The 23949-nt window shown below is 42.8% G+C and overlaps 1 protein-coding gene across 3 annotated transcripts in view; it reads right to left on the bottom strand.

Annotated features, from left to right (window-relative positions):
* Window positions 1-23949, bottom strand: part of FST (follistatin) — a 54419-nt gene that overhangs the window by 5794 nt on the left and 24676 nt on the right. For all 3 annotated transcript variants that reach the window (XM_068107627.2, XM_078771365.1, XM_078771366.1), the window contains exons 3-5: window positions 4181-4396; window positions 3381-3614; window positions 1524-1754 (exon numbers count right to left, since the gene is read on the bottom strand). In XM_068107627.2, the coding sequence (XP_067963728.2) occupies window positions 1524-1754; window positions 3381-3614; window positions 4181-4396 (681 nt within the window). The remainder of the gene's footprint in view (window positions 1-1523; window positions 1755-3380; window positions 3615-4180; window positions 4397-23949) is intronic.

Below are 23949 nucleotides of genomic sequence, written 5' to 3'. Positions count from 1 at the left end.
ATTGACTTGAATTTGAAGAGGACTTGCATATCTGGTCACTGACTTCAACCACCAAGTATTTTTGAGGTCAACATAGGCCAAAAGGTCAGCATTGGCCAGATTTCTAAAATCCTCAATTTTTATCCGATTAACTTGAAATTTGAAGAGGATTTCCATATCTGGTCACTGATTTCAACCCCCAACTATTTTTGAGGTCAACAAAGGCCAAAAGGTCAAAATAGGCCAGATTTCTAAAATCCTCAATTTTCATCTGATTGGCTTGAAATTTGAAGAGAATTTGCATATCTGGACACTGAATTCAACCACCAAAATTCAACCAAATTTTTGAGGTCAACATAGGCCAAAAGGTCAAAATAGGCCGAATTTCTAAAATCCTCAATTTTCATCTGATTGATTTCAAATTTTAAGAAGATTTGCATACCAAGTCACTGAATTCAACCTCCAATTATTTTGAGGGCATCATAGGCCAACAACTTATTTCAGGGATTTTGCAAGTATCGTGCTATGTACAACATATTTCTTGTTTGTTTGTTTGTTTGTCCGCACAGAATAAATATGATTTTCTCTGCAACCGTTGGGTCCGATTGACAGGAGATTTTCACAATAGGTGCAACGCCACCTGTAGAATTTTATAATGATAATTATGACGTCATAGGTCACGTGATATGGAAAAACCGAAAAACTTGGCACCTCTATATCTCTGAAAGCGCTGCATAGAAAAAATTGAGACATGGCTCATTGTAAAGAAATCTCCATATGGAATAACATGTTAATGATGATGTCGTAGATGCCTCCATTATGACGTCATAATTCGACAAGTACAAAACTTAATCCGATCAAGATGAAATTTCTTGAGCATCATCTGTGGATAAATTGGTGGAGGTAAAAACAATAATGATGACGTCATCGGTCACATGGTTCGGCCGCCATATTTGTTTTAACACAAAAGCCTTAAAAAACACTGAAAACACGTTATTGCGAGGGTCTGCAATCTCTGATTGCTCTTTCTAGTTTATTTTGTAAATTAGAATACCCTGCCTTGGAAGGACCTATTAAGCTGCTCTACACACCTTAACATGGAGCACGTTTATAAACATGGGAATTCTTCTGGATTATTTGTAATAAGTTATCCTAATCAACTCAGGAGTTCATAACAATCATTTCGGTGTATCACATTCCACATCAGGAAGCTCGAGTGGAACTCCACAAAAAACAGCACACACACACTCACACACCTCATCTATTTATAGTAGATACAGCACACACCCCAGTCTAAGATAACAAGTTAATGTACAACTGGAGCTACTGAGCAGGTTTTCGATGAGTCGAAAAGTCTTCTGAGCACAACTCGGTCTTCCCACCACCAACGCACAGATACTGACTATATTTCAAACCATTTCACAGTTTGATTTTTTGTTTAAAGATTGTAGTAAGTGTAGATATCAAAGTTAGATTATTGTGTATATATAATGGGGGGCGGGAGTGAGGGAGTGGAGGGAAAAACACGTGGCACTTCGACATACCACTGCAGTCCCCGCCATGCTTTATCTCCAGGTAGACACCACGAGAACACGCAGAGCTTCTGAGCGCACAAGGATTTGTGTAGGTGACATTGTCTGACCCACACACGGGTTCAGCCAGCGCTGTCTCTCGACATATGTCATTGCACCGTGAGCAGCGATGAGTTTTCATTTCACTGTCCCAGAGACACTTCTTCCCAACTCCACAGATGATGTCATCACAGGATTTGGACACTAGTGGGACAAGCATGAGCATCATATTCAAGGCGTTTAAACATCCTTCATTGGACAATGCACAAATGCTGCTATTATTATATAAACTACAAATTACAAATATAATATATTACAAAATATAAATAATACAATATAATAAAATATAATAAATTACTACATAAATTACTAATAATTACTAATAATTATCCCCTAAGTATTCGTGCAGGTCGCACAAGATCTGCCAGCAACCCTCTTATGGTTAAACTGCCAAAATCAAGACTCTCTGCTCACCTTCACTCCTTCATTCTCCTTTTCTCCCTCCTCTGGAACAAACTCCGTCACTCTCTTCAATCCCACTCCTCCCTCCAGGTCTTTAAAATAGCTGTTCACCACCTTCTCTTATCTTCCCCAATCCAAAACCTTGATCTTTTCTACCCCCGCTAATTCACCCTAGAAACACTTTTTTGAAATACCGACTTCTTTCCTGGAAGTCCTTGCAGTGTCCATGTGTTTTATACCTCTCCCACCCCCTCCCCCTTCCTATGCCTCCTCCCCCCAAGTCCTCCCCCCCCACCCCCCCGCCGATGTCCATGTTCTTTACTGTTGTACTTGTGTGCTTCCCTCTCTCTCCCCATCTTGTCTCCCGCTCTCTTTATTATATATTTTTATGTATCCGTTTTTTTTTTTGTGATTAACGTTAGCTCTTACACGAGCCTCGATGTTGTATACAAAAAAAAAAAAAATCGAGGTACTACGTATTTGGGACAAAATGTGTGACTGCAAGGATGGGGTGAGTGGGTGCATATGCAAATATCAATGACGGATAAGACTTTTGAAAAATCAAATGCTGTTTAAATTTGGGGGGCAAATGTCAATACCCAAACAAGCTCAATGATTGGGGGTGTATATATCAATGAAATATATATATATACACCCCCAGCCTGCACCCCCACCCCCCACCAAAGAGAAAAAAATATATATATATGTACATATATATATATACCCCCCCCCCCAAAGAAATACATATATATATATATACACCCCCACCACTCCCCCCCCCCCACCAAAAAAAAATATATATATATATACATACACACACCCAAATGCCTATGTGATTTAAATATGTTGAAACAGCATCATGGGGCAAGCACTCAGAGCAAACACCGAATAGACAGACACCTCCTCACCCACTCCCCTCCAAAGGCCATTCTCACCTAAATCCTATTTACGACGAACACACAATTCTCAAACTATTCCTCAACCATCTTTAATCCTCATTACTAGTTTCCAACCATTGAAACATCGTGTTCATAAAGAAAACTAAATTCATTCGAGCACCAAACTCGCATGAAGTCCTACCCAGAACAGTCGCTCAGTCACATTATTGAGTGACCAATAAAACATAAACATAAATGTGTAAAGTACATTCTGTTCCAAATCCATGAGCATCTCCCTCTCCCACTTTTTCCCTAGATCCCTTCCCAAAGTAGTGTGCATGCCATTCTGCAGGACAAACAAATCCCCAGGGACTCGCGCAAAGCCAGTGGAATAAACAGGTACAAGCATGGGTGGGGATGGGTGTGGGAAGGTCATCTGGGAGCATCCAGCATGACTCGGTGGAGGGAGCTGTGCATGTGCAAGTCTCACATTCATGAGAGCACGGTCCTTTGTACGCCATGCCGATGGAGCGTCCGTGCAGGCACGTGGCACGGCGAAGATGGCAGACACTTGCATACGTGACCCCATCCTTGCCGCAGATGTTCTGCTCAACGGACAGAGGTTCGGCGCACGGGCGAAGGTTGCAGAGCACACAATGAGCGTTGCTGTTCTGGTCAAGAACGCAGAAGGTGCCTCCTCGGCAGACAACGTCTTTGCATGACCCTGTCCAAGAATAAATGAAACACTGGAACTGTGAGATCAGTTACACAACACAAGCGCTCAAAGTTACGGACTTCATTCCCTATTGTACCGAGTTGCTCCAAATCTTATCCTGAAAGTCTTCAAAAATTATACCCCAATTCAAACGTAACCAAACTTTCCTTCCAGTTTTACTCATGCACCTTTCGATGAAGTTCTACCAGAACTACCGTCCCACTCGAATTCTGCATACATACTCAATTCAACTACCATTGACCAATTATATTTACTTCAACATCCTCCACTACAGAAAGTACTGATTGACAGATTTTGACCATAATCTGTTGCAGGGAGTCAGGGTGACCCTTAAGCGGGCCATGTCCTTGCGTTTAAGTTTAAACACAACTTTTTGTCTGGTGGTGAAATGCAGATAAATTAGCTCCCTTGATTTGAAATTCGCTGTTATTTTTCACTGCAAATCTGTTCAAAGCAAGTTATTTGAGAAGCTTGAAGTTGACGATAGACAATTCTGGGGTGAGGACCCCTAGTCTAGACTCCCCCGGTGCATATGTCCTTTTCATACATCTTACTCTGACATTTCCCCGAGTATTGATGCTCCAAGCCAGACATTCCACGGCACCGCGCCCGCAGCAACGCGCACTCGTCGCGGTAGGTTTTGCCATCCGTGCCACACACCGGTCCCCGAATGGTGTTGGCACACTCTGGGGCGCACACACAGCGTGGCTTGTTCCTGCGGCTCATACGGCACTGCTTCCCCGGGCCGCAGTCCACGTTTTCACAAGTTTCTGCGGCACACGCGGTCATCTCCATGAGCACCTGCTAGACAGGGTCAACACCTTACGAGTGAGGGCACCGTTAAGTTTGTTTTCCAAAAAAATGGACATTGCATCCACCGCCATGTAATGTTCATCTCCGGGGTATCCGACAAATAAATTCCGAAGAGCAGAAATACTCGAGTGCCGACTTGCGCCTGGTACAGCAGATGTTTATGGAGAAACATGAACGCAAAGATAGAGCAAGTGAGGAAATGGTTGACTCTCACCAATTGGAAGAGATTAGTCCCGGATATCATGTGAATTGGTGACATTAGAATTGGCGAGGAGCCCCTTTTTGCTGATCAACATTAATTCGCACTGATGTATCGGTAGTTTGACAGAGTTTGATTTGTCGGTTAGCATCCAGATTGCCAAAAATATAAATCGCATTAGTTAGTCCATCCATCTTGGTGAAAGTCGAATTCCTGGACTTCACCAGGTATACGAGTTCTTTCCAAGGAACTTCAATGCAGGATGAGGAAGAAGCGTTCGGCCCATCAAGCCAGCACAATGGCTGCCAACCAATGGTTGCTTGTCCATCCTCAACCTTTTTAAAAATGCTGAGTGTTAAGCATGTTAACTAGAGCAGCACATACCATTTTTAATGTCTTTGGTATGACTTGGATTCGAACCACCGACCACCCAGATTCAGCAGATGCTCTAAACATTACGCCACCGAGTCTGGTTGCGGATCTCTTGATGTAGATTTGTCAAATCTGATTCTTTAGTTTCTGAAAGCTTTCAAAATTAGCTACTTCTCTAAAAAGAAACCGGTAACGTGAGTAACCCATGGCACACAGTTAATGTTTTCTCCATGGACTAGTGGTCATTCGCTTGCCACCTCCACCCCACGTGCATCATAATGGATACATGACTGCGCTGGCCCTTTGTTTTTGCCTTTTGATCTTTATATTTTTACAACTGCATTAAGTGAAATAAAATGTATTTCATAACAGCTTACATTTTCCCTTGCACCTTTGAAAGTAATGCTTGGAGAATTTTTGAAGCTCTGAGAGGTCAAAAAGTATGTAGAACATTCCCAATTGGTAGTTGTGCAAAACGTTCGGCAAACTTTTGGCCACCTATCGTGAATGCATTTTTAAAAATAAACACACACAGACACAATGTGTTTAGAATAGAAAAAGAAAAAACGAAAAGACAAAAGGAAATGTTTCACATGAAGAAAAATCAATAGGGGGGGCTGGAGGGAGAGAGAGAGACTTTTTTTTTGACTTTTGTGTCCTTTTATTATAAAAGTATTGCTGCGGTTTTGAGATTGGCACATTGAAGTCAATAAATGTTAGAGGTTTGCCCCCCATAGTTAGTCACGCGAGCAACATATAGGCCCATTTGTAGTATAGTTACGTCTTAGTATGTGTAAGAATAGGCCATTTCCCCTCTTAGTACCTGCGTTGTGTAAAGACAGGAGAATAGGCCCTCCATTCATTTTGCATATACCTCCATTCTACCTCTATGGGCGCAATCCATCCTGCGTCCCATTTGGCTCTCCACTAGTCAAGTTAACACGAGGCAGGGCCTCGAAAGGTGAAGGAGGGTTGAGCTCGGCGCGGCAGCAGTGGGGACGGTAAGAATGAACCAGACAATCAGAGCTCGAGCGGCATGGCGTGAGATGGCGTGGTGAAGAGCGCCTGGTGAGTTCCAGAGGGTTCGAAGGGCGTGGTATATATAACCCGATGCGAAAAGCCCTCGGAAGGACTTGCAGAGGATAAGTGCGTGGTAAAGGACTTGCAGAGGATAAGCGCGTGGTAAAGGACTCATGGAGGGAAGGACTTGCAGAGAGGGAGCTCGATAACAGGACCTCGCAGAGGGGAGGACTCACAGAGGAAAAGACTTGAGAGTTATCGAGCGAGGTGCGCTGAGCTTGTGCGGAGTTTATGAGAGGATTCTAAGGAGATGCGCTTGGAAAGGATCCTTCGCACTGTATGAACTTTGTTACGTGGAATACGTGGGCGCAGACAGGGCATTGATAACTCACGCGGTTCGGCCAAAGCGAGTGAACATGGCTGAGTAACCGCCAGCCGTGCAAAGTCCGCCCCCTACCGTTCGCCCCGAGATTACCCGCTTTGTTCGAGCGACACGATACGCGGTCCTGCCTTCTCCTACCTCCATCTTCACAGGACGTGCCGGGGACCGTGGAGAGCCGGACGGGGCCGATCCTGGACGACCAAGCCGGCGCGTTCGGCCTGAACAGCATCCTGCCCATCTGCAATCCCCGTGTGAGTGTGTGTGTCAGACGGGCCCGTTGTCCTGGGGGTATTAAGTATAAGACTGTATAAGGATTGCTCTGTGTCTCTTCCTCCTGTGCTGTAAATACGTGCGTAATAATTAAACCAATTTGTTCTTCCTTTTTTTTCCAATTCGATCACCTTTGTGATTTCTCCATTGACTAAGCGTGGTACGAATAAGATCACTCCAATCGGGTCTAGTAATTATAAATAGCACGGATCACGTGTACGCAAACCGCTCGGCCTATCACCATCACACATGGTTTGTGCGAGGCTTATTTCCTCGCTTCCAGGGCAGCGCTAGTACTTAGGTAACAGCGAATTTGGTCCCGAAACCCTATTTAGCGCTGTCCGGAAGGGACATAATAGGTCTCGGGTCACGCCAGGTCAGTAAAGACAAGGGGATTAATCCCCCCTTGATAAGGGGAGAAGGCCGGCGGCAGATCCACAACAGTATAAAACCAAAAGTATTCCAACTCCACTTTACACAAGTGAATAAAAAAATGTATGCTAAATTAAAAAGGCAATGTAGGGATGACAAACTACAGTCTAAAAAAGGTCCTAAACAAGATAGGGATGATGTTGGTTTAGAGAGTAGCTAACAGTATTGCCATCACATAACAATCCAGACATCAGAGCCTCATTTACACTTCATCAGTTATTGCTTCAAACTTTTACAAACACTCCACTGGTTACAACAGTACTTGATTACTCCTGTAGAGTAGCCACATAATGAGACTATAAATTAGCAGCCGGAGTACAATGTTATAATATCAGTACATGATCATCAACTTCTTACAAACTGCATGAACATCTCTAATAACAGCATTCTATAATTACCTGCATTTGTGATTGGTTACTCTAAGTTGATAAAAAAGAAAAGTAGGAAAGACAACTGAAGCTGCAAGAAGTCCCTGAAATTATATTGGAGATTCTTATACTTATGCAGAAATGAAATATAGGAGCTTCTAATACTTTGAGCTCGGCCTAGCCCTAGACAATAGTCTGGGGGAAGTGATGTCGGGATTGTTATGTGATGGCAATACTGTTAGCTACTCTCTAAACCAACATCATCCCTATCTTGTTTAGGACATTTTTTAGACTGTAGTTTGTCATCCCTACATTGCCTTTTTAATTTAGCATAATTTTTTTTTATTCACTTGTTTCTGTAATTTTTCACAATGTGGAACAACACAATGTTATGGTACTCAGAGGATACCAAATCTTGGAGCAAAAGTGCCAAGATATCTTAGTCAGCAATGTCAAACACTGCACATGTGTTCCTATATTGTCTTCCGTAACCCTGACTGTATCTTGCAGCTCTGTCTTATTGCTCGTTTCTCAAAGAGTAATGTCTTCATCCAGCCTCAGGCCACACAATGACCTGCACTTAGAAACGCCAAAATAACTGGTGTGGTTTCCCTCTAACCAATAGGGCGGGGACAGAGGGGAGGGGCGGAGCCTCTCAAAGGAATTTATTTATACACGGTCGGACGTGAAAAACACTCGTGGTTTTTACTGTTTTGTTTACTTGGTGTCAATAAAACTTATTATACACTCGAACTGCAAGTGTACTCGATAAACTACTATGAGAGTATGAAAAGATACTCCAACTTTTGTTTTGTATCAGTGGGTGGGGCCGGCATTTTTTATCCACGTCATCCCTACGTCCGTACGTCGAGTGCACAGTGCCAGCACACTCTCTGATAATAGTTTTGTAAAATTAACTTCAATGAAGAACTTTATCAAGACAAGATGTAAGTATTTATCTGAAGTATCCAAATCCTGGTTCTGGAAAATCAGAAGACCTCGATAATACTTGAGTAGATTCTCGTCAGACAAAAATACATCACTATATATGTATTATCAGAAAGACGTTAGTCAAGCACACTGTACACGTGACAGGCTTTCTTATCTGCGGATACGCATAGCAAGGTTCAGGGTTGATCGAGTAGGTGTGGGGAAGAGTGTGACCTTGCCAAACTACGATGGCCTCGGTTGAGCACGAGAGAACACGCTCTGAGAGAGTACCTGCAAATATTTAACTGTAGAAATGAACTGGAGAAACAAATTATAACAAAGGATTCTGCACCAAGTGAAACTCCAGTCATTGCTATTGAGAGAGGCTCAGCTCAGAAATACACCGTCTGAAAAATTATTATAATACTTGAGTAGATGATGTTCTACTACTGATTTACAAATGTTGTAGTACAAACTTCAAAGACGTGCTCACCAGTGGCGTCGTGGGTGTCTGGCATAATTTTATATTTTCTTTAAATAACAATTTTCGCTCTTCCCCTCCCCCCCCCCCTCTCCCCAACCCCCTGCTTCCATGTTCCTCTCCCAAATCCACAATCACAGTAGCCATAGGTAATAGGGCATAGACATAAGGAAACTAGGATCTTTATATTTAAATATCAATTAATTGACCATTGACCACCCCAGGCGATGCAGTATGCCAAAACAAAGATGAAAGGATCACTAAATGTCAGTTCAAAACTTATTAAACTAGGGGGCCCGTTGGTCCATTGGATCAAATTTTAATTGGGGACTTTTGGATCTTCGAGAACTTTTGAGTCATCAGGGTCATCTGGGTCTTTTTGGTCATCAAGGACTTTTGGGTCATTGGGGACTTTTGGGTGATTTGGGTCATCAGGGACCTTTGGGTCATCAAGGACTTTGTGGTTTCCTTGAGGACTTTTGGGTCCTTGGAGACTTTTGTGTCTTTTGGGTCCTCAGGGACTTTTGGGTCATCTGGGTCTTTAAGGTCATCTGGGTCATCTGTGTTAAAGGGTCTTCCAAGGTCTAAGCCCTAAGGTGTCTCAGCAGTCTAAAGGTTTAAAAGGTACATTTGAATAGTACTTAATTAATTGACGTCAAAAAGTATGACACACATATACACACACACGCACGTACGCGCGCACACGCACACAAAAACACACACACACACACACACACACATACACGTCCATTTAAAGTAGATTAAATTCCTGTGGATTCCTTGTTCAGGCCGTTTATACGACGCCATTTCATGTTGCGCCGATGTAACGAATCTGGCGCAGAGAAACCGTGACTTGAGATTGTTATTGATCACGTGGTTTGCTTTTGCCTTGATCCGTGACTGGAGGGATGGTGATCACGTGTCCCGTATGCGGTGTATGGCACTGGTACCTCGCTATTATGTTATTTTTATACATGTAACAATGAAAAACAAGGCATTTCCCGAGACATGATATTTCTGCTGATATTATTTGATCCCACATAACATTATCACGCGTAACACCGACACTGAGGCAAATGTGTCTAGTGGCTCCACCCCCATCAAGCTGATTGACAGTCATAGCCACACCTACCCCAGCCCTATTATTTTACATAGGAATGTAGTTTTACGTACTTTTCGTGGAATCCTTTCAAGCTACCAGAATTATAATACCAAAGGATGTTGCAGGAAGTAAAACTCTATCGAATGGTATCAGAATCATTGCCATTGATAGAGGCAGCTCGGAAAAATGCCGTCTGAAGAAGATTATTATTATTATTATGAACAAGAAGATGAATTCCCGGGTTTGACCGATCCCGTTTTTTCGCTTTATTTTGCTTGTTCTATGGTCTGGAGAACTGAAAAGGGATCCCTACCTCGACAATCAGCTGAACAGACCAGGTAGGCTCTCATATGTAGCCGAAGCGAGTTTTTAAAGAAGATAATCCACCTTTAGTTTTGTATGTAGCAGATGGGAGCGACATTTTTTTCCCGCGCCATCCCTACATAGAGAGTACTAGCGTACTCTGATACAAATCAAAACCTCATTTCCAATGCATTTGCACAAAACACCCCCCATGCCCCATAACTCTTCGAACACAAGAAGGTTCCCCATGTTTACATGATAAGCATGTTCGAGCTTTATACTTGCTGACACCATCCCTATAAAACAAAAAAGTGCATTTTCATTTTTTTCACTACCTAATCTTGCTTTTCTGGTTTTATAAATTGCAAGCCTAGCAATTCCAAGCAAAAAATTCAAAAGCAAGATCACAGATTATTTTCTCGTGTTGCATGCAAGTCCGTAAACAAAGATTGTAACAGAAAAATCAATTTCGAATTTACAAAAGATTCGGCTCAAATACAGAAACAGAGATGACAATCTCTTGCACTCAATAAACGCATGGTACAAATGCTCTACACTACCACAAAAGGGACATAAATTAGACACAGCAGGGTTAAACTTCTGGACTAACACCTGTGTGGCCAGGGCGTAATGGACCAGTCTCCAATTTAGGTCTCCTGTACGTCCGACAGTAGGACACCTGTACATTTCATCCCAATTTGGAGTGAGAAATGCTCCTGCAGGTAAAAGCTATTTCCACTGGTCTCTTAAGGGTGCCGCACAGCCTGGTAAGCACACCTATAGACAAATTCTGTACATTGCCCTTTTCCCCGTGACGTGGAACGCACCGGATTCTTTAGTTTTGCAAAAAAATGTAATGCCTCCAGAATTTGTGGGAAATATTTTTGACACAATTCCCTCTCTCCCCAGTAGTTCATAAGGGTTGTCAATAGCACAAGAAACACCCACCAAAAGTTGAATATTTTCAAGATTATAACTGCGCTTTTTGAGTGTATGGTAGTAACATCTTTAGTAACCTTCCCCATTGACCAGCCACATGTTGTTTTCTACACACATTCATGCATGGCTAATTCAGTCGCTAAGGTTTCTCTCAACATTAGGCACTGTCACCGATTCACAATACGTATTGTTTCATAAGTCTTCATCAGTGTGTACAACATTGCCAATAATACAATACCTGACATTCCTTCCATAAACATCCAGGAAATAATGTATCCGCCTCACATTTATCAAAAAGATTTTAGTTCACTAGAACCTGCAAATTGCGCACAGATATTACAAGGAGGGTTCAAGAAGACAGAAAAAATAATCTAATTTGTTTTTTGAAAGAAAAAAAATAATCTGGAACATTTCTTCAAGCCAGCCAAAAATGGTCAAATGACAACAAATTAAACCAAGGCAAAGCATTTAAAAATGCAGAGCCTCACAGGGATATATAGATTTCAGGAGATTTGAGAACCAGTGTGGACTTATTCACCCATTCACATATAGTACTTTTAACAATAGCTCTTTTTGTTCCTTCGGGAAGTTGCGAGACTTATAAGTCACCCAATATATTTTTTAAATCGCACCTGTGTCCGAAGGAAGCGGTTCATATTGGCATTTTTAATATGCAGTAGTCAAAGCCTAGAAACGAACGAACCAATTATAATTACCCTTTATAACCTCTTAGAATTACCCTTTAGAACTCTTTAGAACCCCTTAGAATTACCCATTAGAACCCTTTAGAATTACTCTTTATAACCCTTTAGAATCACCCCATAGAATTACCCTTTAGAATTGCCCATTATAATTAACCTTCAGCACCCTTTAGAGAATTATCTTTTAAAACCCTTTAGAATTACCCTTTATATCCCATTAGAACCCATTATAAATACACCTTATAATTACCATTTAGAATTAACCATTGGAAACCTCTAGAATTCGCCTTTAGAACCCATTAGGAATACCCTTTAGCACCGTTTATAATTACACCTTTGAACACAATTAGAATTACCTTTTAGCAGCCTTTAGAATTACACTTTAGAACCCATTATAATTACACCTTAAAATTACCATTTACAATTAACCTTTGGAACCCTCTAGAATTACCCTTTAGAACCCATTAGAATTATCATTTGGAACCCTTTAGAATTATCCTTTAGAACCCTCCAGAATAACACTTTCAAACACTTTGGAATTAAACACGGTGGGGTTCAAAGGTTCTTCTTCTTCATTTTTTAACCAATGGACAGATGTAAGGAAAAAAAGTCAAATATCGAAGCACCTCCACCGCTTGAAAATGATAGAACACACGCGATCAATCATCTTCAACTTAGACATAACATTCAATGTATAAAATCAACTTATACAAACAAAATTCATGGAATCCATCATTGCTTCAGATATCAAATCCTTCCTCTTCTCCAATGGCTTGATCTCTGATCGTCAATTTGGATTCAGACCAGGTCACTCTACTCTGGACATGCTGCTTCTGCTGTCTCAACAATGTATGGAGGTCCTCAATGCCAAACAGGAAATCAGAGCTGTCTCCCTTGACATATCACATGCCTTCAATGCGGTCGGGCACCCCGCTCTGCTCTCCAAACTCTCCTCCTATGGTATCCATGGAAATCTCCACGCATGGCTTGCGGACTTTCTCTCTGGTCATAGTCAAACATGTGGCCCTGAATGGGTTTCTCTCATCTCCCCCTTCCTGTTCAGGCTGGAGTTCCCCAAGGTAGTGTTCTGGGCCCTGTGCTTTTTCTGGTCTTCATCAATGATCTCTCCGACTCTCTGGAAAATCCTCTCTATCTCTTTGCTGATGACTCCACTCTCTGCCGTTCCATTCCTCATCCCTCAGATCGGCAGTCTGCAGCCTCCTCACTCTCTGCAGACCTGGACAAAATCACAGACTGGTCAAACAAGTGGAACATGTCTTTCAATCCTGATAAATCTCACACTCTTACTATGTGTCTCCGAAAAGACCGACTGGACAACCCTCCCATCTACTTTCTCAACAATCCTCTCCAAGAATTCTGTCACTCAAGCTTTTTGGTCTCACTATCTGCCATGATCTTTCCTGGGAAAACTACATTTCCAAGCTGGCCTCCAAAGCCAGTCGCCGACTGGGCATCCTCCGTCGCGTGAAGTTTTTCCTTGGCACACCTGAGCTTCTCACAACATGCAAGGCTTTCATCTGCAGCTAAATGGAATACTGCTCTCTCCTCTGGGCTGGTGCTCCTGCCTCACACCTAGCTCGGCTTCACGCTGTTGAAACCAAAGCTTTCGGAATCATTGGAATCTCCCGCGATGAAGCCGATTGTGAGGGCCTTACGCTCACTCACCACAGGTAGGTAGGTGGTCTTTCCGTCTTCTACCGACTCCTCTCTGGCCTTGCTCCCCCAGCTCTGTCTGTGCTCTGTCCCCCAAATATTCCTACAGGACACACAAGATCTGCCAGCAACCCTCTTCTGGTGAAACTGCCAAAATCAAGACTCTCTGCTCACCTTCACTCCTTCATTCCTCTTTACTCCTGCCTCTGGAACAAACTCCCTCACTCTCTTCAATCCCACTCCTCCCTCCAGGTCTTTAAAACAGCTGTTCACCACCATCTCTTATCTTCCCCCCATCCAAAACCTTGATCTTTTCTACCCCCACTAATTTCACCCCAGATACACTTTTTTGAAATACCAACTTCTGTCCTGGAAGTCCTAGCATTGTCCATGTGTTTTATACCTCTCCCACCCCCCCCCCCCCCACCCAATCCCAAGCCTCCTCCCCCAAAGCCATCTCACTCCCACAGATCTCCCGATGTCCCTGTTCTCTGTTGTTGTACTTGTGTGCTACCCTCTCTCTCCCCCATCTTGTCTCCCACTCCCTTTATTGTAGGTTTTGTGTGTCCGTTTTTTTATTGTTTTTTATGTGATTAATGTTAGGTCTTACACGAGCCTCGATCTTGTATACAAAAACAAACAAAACAAAAAAACAACAACTTTGGTTGAAAGTTATGCTTGATTTTGACAACTTTGTCAAACCGTGCCTATGGGTAGGTTGGGTGTGTTAACCAAGCTCGTCGGAATTAGGCCTTGCAACACGTCTCACCACTAGGCACTAGCAGTGTGGGAAAACGTGCTCAGGAACAGGTGCAGATAACTGACAGATTCCACATTCAAGGTACAAAATCAATTATGGTTACATTAGATGTACAAATGTTGTTGTTACATAAGAATTTTATTGATCGAACTGTCCTTAAGGATACGTCAAACAATATTAAAGCAGTCCGCCTACGAGCATTATATAAAACTAGCAACGGTGCCCACCCTACGGGCGGGGCGTCAATTGGGAGGCCCAAATGAAAAAGGCAAAATATCAGAAATTGAAGGCTTTTTTTTATTTTAAACGATTCATATAAACATCCGTTAAATCATATCACATGCAAATCATCAAAATCGAAACAGTACACATGGCGCCCATTTTGAAAAAAGATTGAATTCTGCAAAACGGAAGCGGCCGCTACACGTCTTTCTCAGTCGCGCGTTTATGTGTGAAGAGTGCGCGCCGAATCTGTAACACGGAAGCGGCCGCTACACCTGTTTCTCAGTCGCTTTGCACACGCTGCCATGTTACTTTGGAGCCGCACGTTTATATAGGAAGAGTTCGTCAGTAGTCGATCTACTCTCTCCTGGTACGTATAATTTCAACAAAAGCCACATCACTGTTCATATCGGTAAATACTCGTACCCTACTGCAAAGCCGCAATGAGCCGGCAAAGCCAAAGCCTCTTGCCACGATTTCCGTCTCAACTTCGGATATTTCCGGCCATGAAAAACTATCCCGTACGGCCGCGAGATTTCTAAAAAATAATTCTTCGTCAATTTTAGAATATTTGACGCCGTTTTCAGCGTCCGAAATGTGGTAATGAGCTTTTTTGAAATATTTTTTCAAATCCTCGAATCTCATTGGTTCCGGTGTTTGATGAAGATTTTCGTTGAAGATAACCAGGGCCCGTGCGGGCCCGGGGAACGAGGTTGGTCTTAAAGTATTTTAATTACAAATTAGAGGTGCATCAGATTGTGAATCAAACAAAGACGGGTGAAACAAACTCCTATTGAACTTTTTCGCAATTTTTTATGCATACTTCCGCATCCGCAAGATGGCGGCCTCCATGGAGCGATTTGGTGCGTCAAAGTTTCGAAATTCTCAAAGGATCCAACAAAATCTGGCTTTAAAAAAGTATTTTAATTACAAATTAGAGGTGCATCAGATGGTGAATCAAACAAAGACGGGTGAAACAAACTCCTATTGAACTTTTTCGCAATTTTTTATGCATACTTCCGCATCCGCAAGGTGGCGGCCTCCATGGAGCGATTTGGTGCGTCAAAGTTTCGAAATTCTCAAAGGATCCAGCAAAATCTGGCTTAAAAAAAGTATTTTAATTACAAATTAGAGGTGCATCAGATTGTGAATCAAACAAAGACGGGTGAAACAAACTCCTATTGAACTTTTTCGCAATTTTTTATGCATACTTCCGCATCCGCAAGATGGCGGCCTCCATGGAGCGATTTGGTGCGTCAAAGTTTCGAAATTCTCAAAGGATCCAACAAAATCTGGCTTTAAAAAAGTATTTTAATTACAAATTAGAGGTGCATCAGATGGTGAATCAAACAAAGACGGGTGAAACAAACTCCTATTGAACTTTTTCGCAATTTTTTATGCATACTTCCGCATCCGCAAGGTGGCGGCCTCCATGGAGCGATTTGGTGCGTCGAAGTTTCGAAATTCTCAAAGGATCCAGCAAAATCTGGCTTAAAAAAAGTATTTTAATTACAAATTAGAGGTGCATCAGATTGTGAATCAAACAAAGACGGGTGAAACAAACTCCTATTGAACTTTTTCGCAATTTTTTATGCATACTTCCGCATCCGCAAGATGGCGGCCTCCATGGAGCGATTTGGTGCGTCAAAGTTTCGAAATTCTCAAAGGATCCAACAAAATCTGGCTTTAAAAAAGTATTTTAATTACAAATTAGAGGTGCATCAGATGGTGAATCAAACAAAGACGGGTGAAACAAACTCCTATTGAACTTTTTCGCAATTTTTTATGCATACTTCCGCATCCGCAAGGTGGCGGCCTCCATGGAGCGATTTGGTGCGTCAAAGTTTCGAAATTCTCAAAGGATCCAGCAAAATCTGGCTTAAAAAAAGTATTTTAATTACAAATTAGAGGTGCATCAGATTGTGAATCAAACAAAGACGGGTGAAACAAACTCCTATTGAACTTTTTCGCAATTTTTTATGCATACTTCCGCATCCGCAAGGTGGCGGCCTCCATGGAGCGATTTGGTGCGTCAAAGCTTCGAAATTCTCAAAGGATCCAGCAAAATCTGGCTTTAAAAAAAGTATTTTAATTACAAATTAGAGGTGCATAAGATTGTGATTCAAACAAAGACGGGTGAACAAACTCCTATTTAACTTTTTCGCAATTTTTTATGCATACTTCCGCATCCGCAAGATGGCGGCCTCAATGGAGCGATTTCGTGCGTCAAAGCTTCAAAATTCTCAAAGGATCCAGCAAAATCTGGCTTTTCAACATAATACGTGCGCGTTCATTCACAACACCGGCTTCGCCGGCTATTATTCCATCGTGTTTGGAAAAACTGGAAAATTGGAAAAACAATATGGCCTATTTTACTCCCAGGTATACCTACCCAAAATATCATTACCTTCGAACGGACGGACGGACGGACATTTGGTGAATTATAGTAAGATTTGGTCTTCAGGCACAGGACAGACAGACAGACAGACACCTTCAGGATAGATTCCCTTACTGCAGCTCCACCACGTGTCGCGAGGATGAGCACGTAGTGCATTCCCATGCCAGAAATTGCCAACAGTGATTCTGTACCGGAACCTCAAGCACTCTGCCCAACATTCTTCTCCATCAGACTTTCCACGAGGATTCCACAAAGCCCTTCAACAAGCTATTCAGTCTGGAATGACCGATTGCTGCCGATCACGCTCCTCTGCCCTGATTAATTATCAAGGGAGCTTCGTTTCCCAGATCCCAAGCCTTCCTGTCCTGTCGCCATACCTGTACGACCAAGACCAGTGTGCGGAAAACGTTAACCTGCATGTCAGAGCCAAAACTAGCCAACGACACCTGGAGTTAGGGAAGGCATTACCCATCTACTCTGCCCCATCATCATCCCTAATCTTCCCTTTGGATCGTTTGCGTATTTAATGAGTGTTAATATTGAGGAATAAGATAGGTAAAGGTCTGAGGGAAGGGAATTGGATTTAGCACATTGTCTTTGGGGTTTCTTTATTTTACCTTATTTCAGCTCCACCCTTTCTATTTTGCCTTTTCCTGTGAATAAATGTTTTTAGTTGGTTTCATTGTCGCTCCAACTGACGTACCCCCGTTCGTCCACTCGGGGATAAATTGGGTTTAATCCGATAACAATAAATGTCAGGTTGCACCTTTGTCTGGCCGGTATGTGAAATTCCGCAAGTCTGCTCATTTATAATTACATTAACGGTCGTGGTGATCAAATGGATAAGGATAAAGATCACCTCTTGACCGCTCCGCTATCTTCGCAAGTCTAATTACTGTCAGCAAGACATGTGGTTGCCTCTAATTTGGTTTCTCCTGACATTCTAAATTGGCGCAGCTCCGTGATGCGAGGCACAACACCTTTGGTGTCAGGAGTGGGATCTTCGACTGAGGTTCGAATCCCACATGGACCTAGGTTTGAAATCTTGGAGTGTGATTTCACCTGGTGACCTCCAGGGGTGGAGTCACAATGTTTATAAAATTCAAATTTTAAAGTGAGCACTTGGCTCAAAATTTGTTTTATTTTCAATCGGGTTTTGTTTTTCATTTTCATTATTTAGAATGTGATGGATGATGAACGTGAACTAAACATTTGGGACAAGGATTGGTTCGACAGAGCTCCCACCTCTGAAGACATGGAAACCTCTGAAGACAGTGAAATGGAGACACTCGCTCTCTCCTGCCCCTTCCCGAACAGCCTGACCCTTCTCCCCAGCACAACAACCCACAGTGGCCTGGTCTCCCCGAGAAGTTCACTTCCTCAAAGCAACAGTGCTGCACTGATTCCCCCAAGGGGGCTACCTTCTGCCCCCAAATAGTGGTCATGCTGGAGGCAAAATTTGAGGCCAACATGAAGGCCAGGATGGCCAACATGGCAAACAAAATGGTAGCCAGCATAGGGCCACAATGGAGAAAAATCCAGAAGCCAAATTTTAGGCTTGTCACAAAGTGATGGCTGATATGAAGGCCGAGGTGGCTGGCATGGCAAATAAATTGGAGGCTGGGCAAAAGAGTTGGCGGAAGGCCAGTGGAAAATGGCAGGAGATATGATGACCGAGATGGCCGATATGAAGGCGGAGTTTGAAAGCAGACGGGGAGTGGGTGCTGACTTTAGGACTAACTTCCGAGAGATCAAGGATGACCCAGACAAGGTGGCAGCCCAGCCACCAAAGATAGTGGCTGATTGGCAGACGGCAGCTGAACCACCCAATTTGGTAGCTGGTCCACCACAGCATATGGAGGTTGAGACACAAGGAGAGACACCAGGAGAGGAGAATTGGAGGTTCTGCAATGTAACCCTGGTGAGTTGTTGCAGGAGGCAATGAAGGTGGAAGATGAGCCACATGGTGACTTGGCGGGGAGATGTCACTGCCTGGTGGAGCAGGTGGCGGAGTTCACAAGGTACATGGCGGAGTTCACATTCACCCATTATGTAGATGAGGAGCAGGTATAGTTATTGGAGGTATGTGGAGAGGGTCTTCCAAGTAAGGCGTGCATGTCTCCAAGTAAGGTGAGATTTAGTGTTGAGTGGTGATGGGGGCATTGCATTTGTGCTAGTCGAGGCGAAGGAAGAAGAATAAACGCCACCACTGACTGGTTCGGTGTAGGACTGGGGTGGCTCCCCGAGGAGTTGAGATCCCCTGCCTTGACACTGAGTTAGCCAAGGAAAGCAGATGGGTGGCTGCAAGGTACACCGTGCATGGTCAGAGTTTCCCTGGATTCTGGAGGCGCAGGAGATGGTGCTCACTCTGGGCTCGACAGGAGCCAAGTATTGTGAGGTTAGGCAGAAGATGGCGCAAGAGTGTGCATGTGCCGCATGGCAAGTGAATTGGGTGAGTGTCCCCCATGAGCCCTGGAGAATTGGAGGGGTCAGTATGAGGTAAATTCAGCACGTAAAATTTTCAACTGTGGCTGAAAGGTGGTGGACCATAATGTATAGATTGGAGCGTGGAGCCCCATGAAGATCACATAGGAGGTGTGGAGAAAAGGCGAAGGCCGATTACGGTCTCTAGGGATCCCGGGTGCTAAATAGGTTAGAACAGTGACCGACAGACGGGAGCAACAGGAGGCCTTTTGGGAAAATTGGACGAGCTAAATTTAACTGATACTAACTAGAATTGATGTCAGGACAAATTTTACTCTTGAAAATTTGGAACTTATATTAATCTGGTGACTTTTAGGAACAAAAGTGTGCCTTTCTCCTTCCATTTTCTGGCTCTTCAGCATTTGGATTGCATGGAGAATTAATGGGGTCTTTCTATATTTGCTGGTGATGAGAGAAGAATGATTGTGGAGACCACATTTTAGGTTTGTGGTATTTAGGATTGTGAGAACAGCACCCCCTACTGGAAGGAGCTTCTGGGTAATGTTTGGTGAGTTGGAGTGGTGAGACATTTGAACTTTGGAGTTATGAAGCTGCTGGTCAAACAGGGCATGGTGAGATTTATAATGGGAATAGTAGGGAGAGCAGCGCCCCATGGAATTGGGTGAAGTTGGAGCTGTGGCTCGGGAGTAAAGATAGTTAAGAGGATTATGCTCCGATCCCTGGGAGCCTACATGGCTTCGGCTGCGTAATGCCAAGGAGGCATGGGAATAGAGAAATTGATGTAGACTCAGGTACCTTTGAAAAGCACCTGAGGTGATGAGTGCCAAGGAGCACAATATATAAAAAAAGGATGCCGAAGGAGAGCCCCGATAATGAGTTTGTTAAGGAGTGTGGTGAGATGCTCAAGGTAGCCCCAGGGGCTCAAGGGGACCAGCAGGAAATAGTCAGGCAACTAGGCCTGAAGAGTGGAGGCACACTTCCCAAACAACTTTATAGTACGAATTACCCAGGGAGAAGGTGATGAATGAATGGGGCCACGACCCAGGGTCTTGAAAAAGTGACGAGCTTACTGATCAGTGGATGAAGTGTCATTGGGTTGAGAGTAACAGATAATGGAACTTCGTTGTGGTAGATTTGAAATGTTATCTCCTTCGCACCATAAACCTCCGGCATAGATAAGTGTAGGGGTAATTAGCTTTGTAAGGACCATGAGAGGTCCCATATTTTATCTTTATAAAATTTCAGGTTGGACACCCTCCTTGCCAACGACCTGCACAGGTATGTCTCACCAGCCTCCAACCTTTTGTATACAAATGCCCTGCAGACAAGTCAAGCCAGCCGCATCCACCAGCCAATAATTTGTGAATGTTCCCAAAGACGGATGTCAGTCATTGTGACAAATATGATTGAGGCCTCCAATTATTAATTGAAAGGACTGTGCTGTTTGTACATTGGAATTAATTTGTTGGCCAAATGGTCAGTGGTAGTCAGAAAAAGAAGAAGAAGAAGAAGAAATAAGGACACAATACGGTCTCCATGTGCGAAGACAATATGAACTTTGATCCCAATGGACTTGGTGAACTTTTGAAGAACTTTGTTTTGTTTTGATAACGTATATGCGTAGCAATATGAATGTCACGCGGAAGCATTTGTTTTTATTGATTCCAGTTCGAACTACTAAGTGTTGTGTGTGCGATTGAGAACCCTGGCAATAGTGCAAGGACATGCTATTTATTTTGGGATTTAGACTAGGACAGTTTTGTTCCTGAAATAAGGGGATGAGCCTCAGGATGAGGCGGAAAGAAAAGGGGAAATGGGGTGGAGGAAGCTGTGTGTGTGTGTGTGTGTGTGTGTGTGTGTGTGTGTGTGTGTGTGTGTGTGTGTGTGTGTGTGTGTGTGTGTGTGTGTGAACACCAGCTAATGGTGCCTGTAGAAAGGCAAGGCCTGACTGACAACTCCAACACATCATCTCTAATCTTCCCTTTGTATTGTTTGCATATTTAATGGGTGATACTATTAGTAATAAGGTAGGTGAAAGGTCCAAGGGAGGGGGATTAGATGAATCAGGTTGTCCTTGAGTTTTATTTATATTATGCTATTTGAGATCAACCCTTTCATTTTTGCTTTTCTTGTGAATAAATGTTTCTATTTGGTTTCATTCTCGCTCCGACTGATTCACTCCATTAGTCCAGTCCTGGGTAAATTGGGTTTTATCTGGCAACCATAAACGCCATTTTGCGCTTTCTTGCTGCTGGCATGTGAAATTCTGCTAGTTTGTTGTTTCTTATCATGGAGTACGGTGGTGTTGAACACATGCGCAGAGCGAGAAACTCTGTCGTAAAGTCTCTGTTTGCCATAAAGTCTCTGTTTGCCGTAAAGTCTCTGTTTGCCATAAAGTCTCTGTTTGCCGTAAAGTCTCTGTCTGCCATAAAAGTCTCTGTCGTGGATTGCAAGGTATGACAAAATTCATAGTTTACAAAGGAAAAGGGCCCAGAATGTCTGCTGATGCCTTCATTGAGGTTCACAGAGGGTCATATCATATACAGTATGCGTACATACGATGGACAGGAAGTTCAACCAAGTCGTGTAGTACCTCCTCCTTATGCACATATATGTGATTATGTGACCCCTTTATAAGGCATCTATTTATTACATATACACAGGGTAAGGATGGAAGAAACAGCAAACGCCAACATTGAGGAAAGGACCACAAGGGAAGAGGATAGGAATGGAGGTATCTCTTTATTCTGTACATATATGTAGTGAGTAAATTGAGGAAAAGAAGAGACTGGAGGGCGAAAGGTGAGCGGAGTTTGGGAGAGAAGGGAAGGAAGATTCGGAGGACTTCGGAGTATAGAAGGGAAGGAGCAGAGAAAGGAGAGAGGGTAAAGAAAAATTCTGCCATGTTGCATACAAAATATATAGATGACTCCAAAAGTGAAGGACAAAAATGTAGCAGAATATCTGAGTAGAGACAGAATAGATGGGAAATTAAGAGAACAAGGGAAGGGACTTGGATGAGATATATCGTTGAGAGGAGTGGGGGTCAGGTTGTTCCCCATGCAAATGCCCCTCAAAAGACTTTACTGGATACTGACGTCATTGGCATCCAAATTTACAAAAATAGAGTTAAACAAGTCAGAAAAAATACATTAAAAAAAAAGAAAAAGCATGTGGGGATGGAATCCCCTGAAAAACAACCAAACAAGGCAGGAAGAAATGACAAGGTAGGAATGACACCACAATCCATTTACAGGTTGCCATCACGACATATTTTTCGGCATTTTTGTAATAGGTGGCAATAGTAACGATTATACGAAGATATCTATGTTCGAGGTAGTTGTAGATTTGCAGTGTGGGTTGGTGTAATTGTGTATTTTACTTGTCGTGGGATTGAGACGGAAAAATGTCAAAGGTTGTCGTGATGGCAATCCGTAAAAGGATTGTGGTGTTGTTCCTACCTTGCCATTCCTTCCTACCTTGTTTGGTTGTTTTTTTGGAAATTCCATCCCCACATGTTTTTTCATTTTTAAAACCTCAGTGTGGTCCAGCAAGACATGACATGGTTATAGTATGTCTACATTTGTATATACCGTAGATAGCATATATTTGGCAAACTTGCCATGCGTGATCAAGCTCTCCATCACTCAATGCCATAAAAAAAACAACTTGCCTTTAGGTAACTTAACCTTTTAAAGTTTATGATGATATGCACCATATTATTTACAGAACATTGGTGCTGCCAAAGTAGTTTCTTGGCATGGGTTATGCTGTTGCCTTCATTGAAGTCGGTGAGGGCAGGAATTGTCCATAGCTATACAACCATTTGTAATGTAGATTATCCAGGAACATTCAGGACACAAGCCTTTTGTACACAGTATAACACCGCAAGCGTTGGATAAGAGTGGCTCTTCACACATCACGTATGCAATTCACCTCTAAGTTACAATTCCACGAAGCACTTCACGCATCTACCTGGCCCTTCTTAAGGGCCCTTCTTCTTCATAGAGCGGTCTGTTCAGAACAAGCTCAATATTAGTTCTTTCAAATTGTGGAACGTCATGGCAATGCCATCAGATTGACTAAAATTTAGTCACAGATGGTTTTGCTCCAATCATTTGAACTTAGCTAAATGTGCTACTTCTTGACTCTGGATGTCCAAATGAACCTTACAACATGAGTATTGTTTCTCCTTACAACACTGTAATTGTTGTTCCTTACAACACAATTGTAACTTACAACACAACCTTACAACACAACCTTACAACGTAATTCTCCTTACAACACAATTCTAAATTCTAAATTCTCCTTACAACTCCTTACAATTCTAAATTCTAAATTCTAAATTCTCCTTACAATTCTAAATTCTCCTTACAACACAATTCTAAATTCTCCTTACAACACAACCTTACAACGTAATTGTTCCTTACAACACAATTCACCTCTAAATTACAATTCCACGAAGCACTTCACGCATCTACCTGGCCCTTCTTAAGGGGTTGCTAAAAGAAA

Source organism: Myxine glutinosa, chromosome 2, assembly GCF_964187855.1.
Source record: "Myxine glutinosa chromosome 2, kmMyxGlut1.1, whole genome shotgun sequence".
Lineage (NCBI taxonomy): Eukaryota > Metazoa > Chordata > Myxini > Myxiniformes > Myxinidae > Myxine > Myxine glutinosa.
Note: the sequence above shows the minus strand (reverse complement) of the source record. Positions and strands in the feature narration are given on the sequence as shown.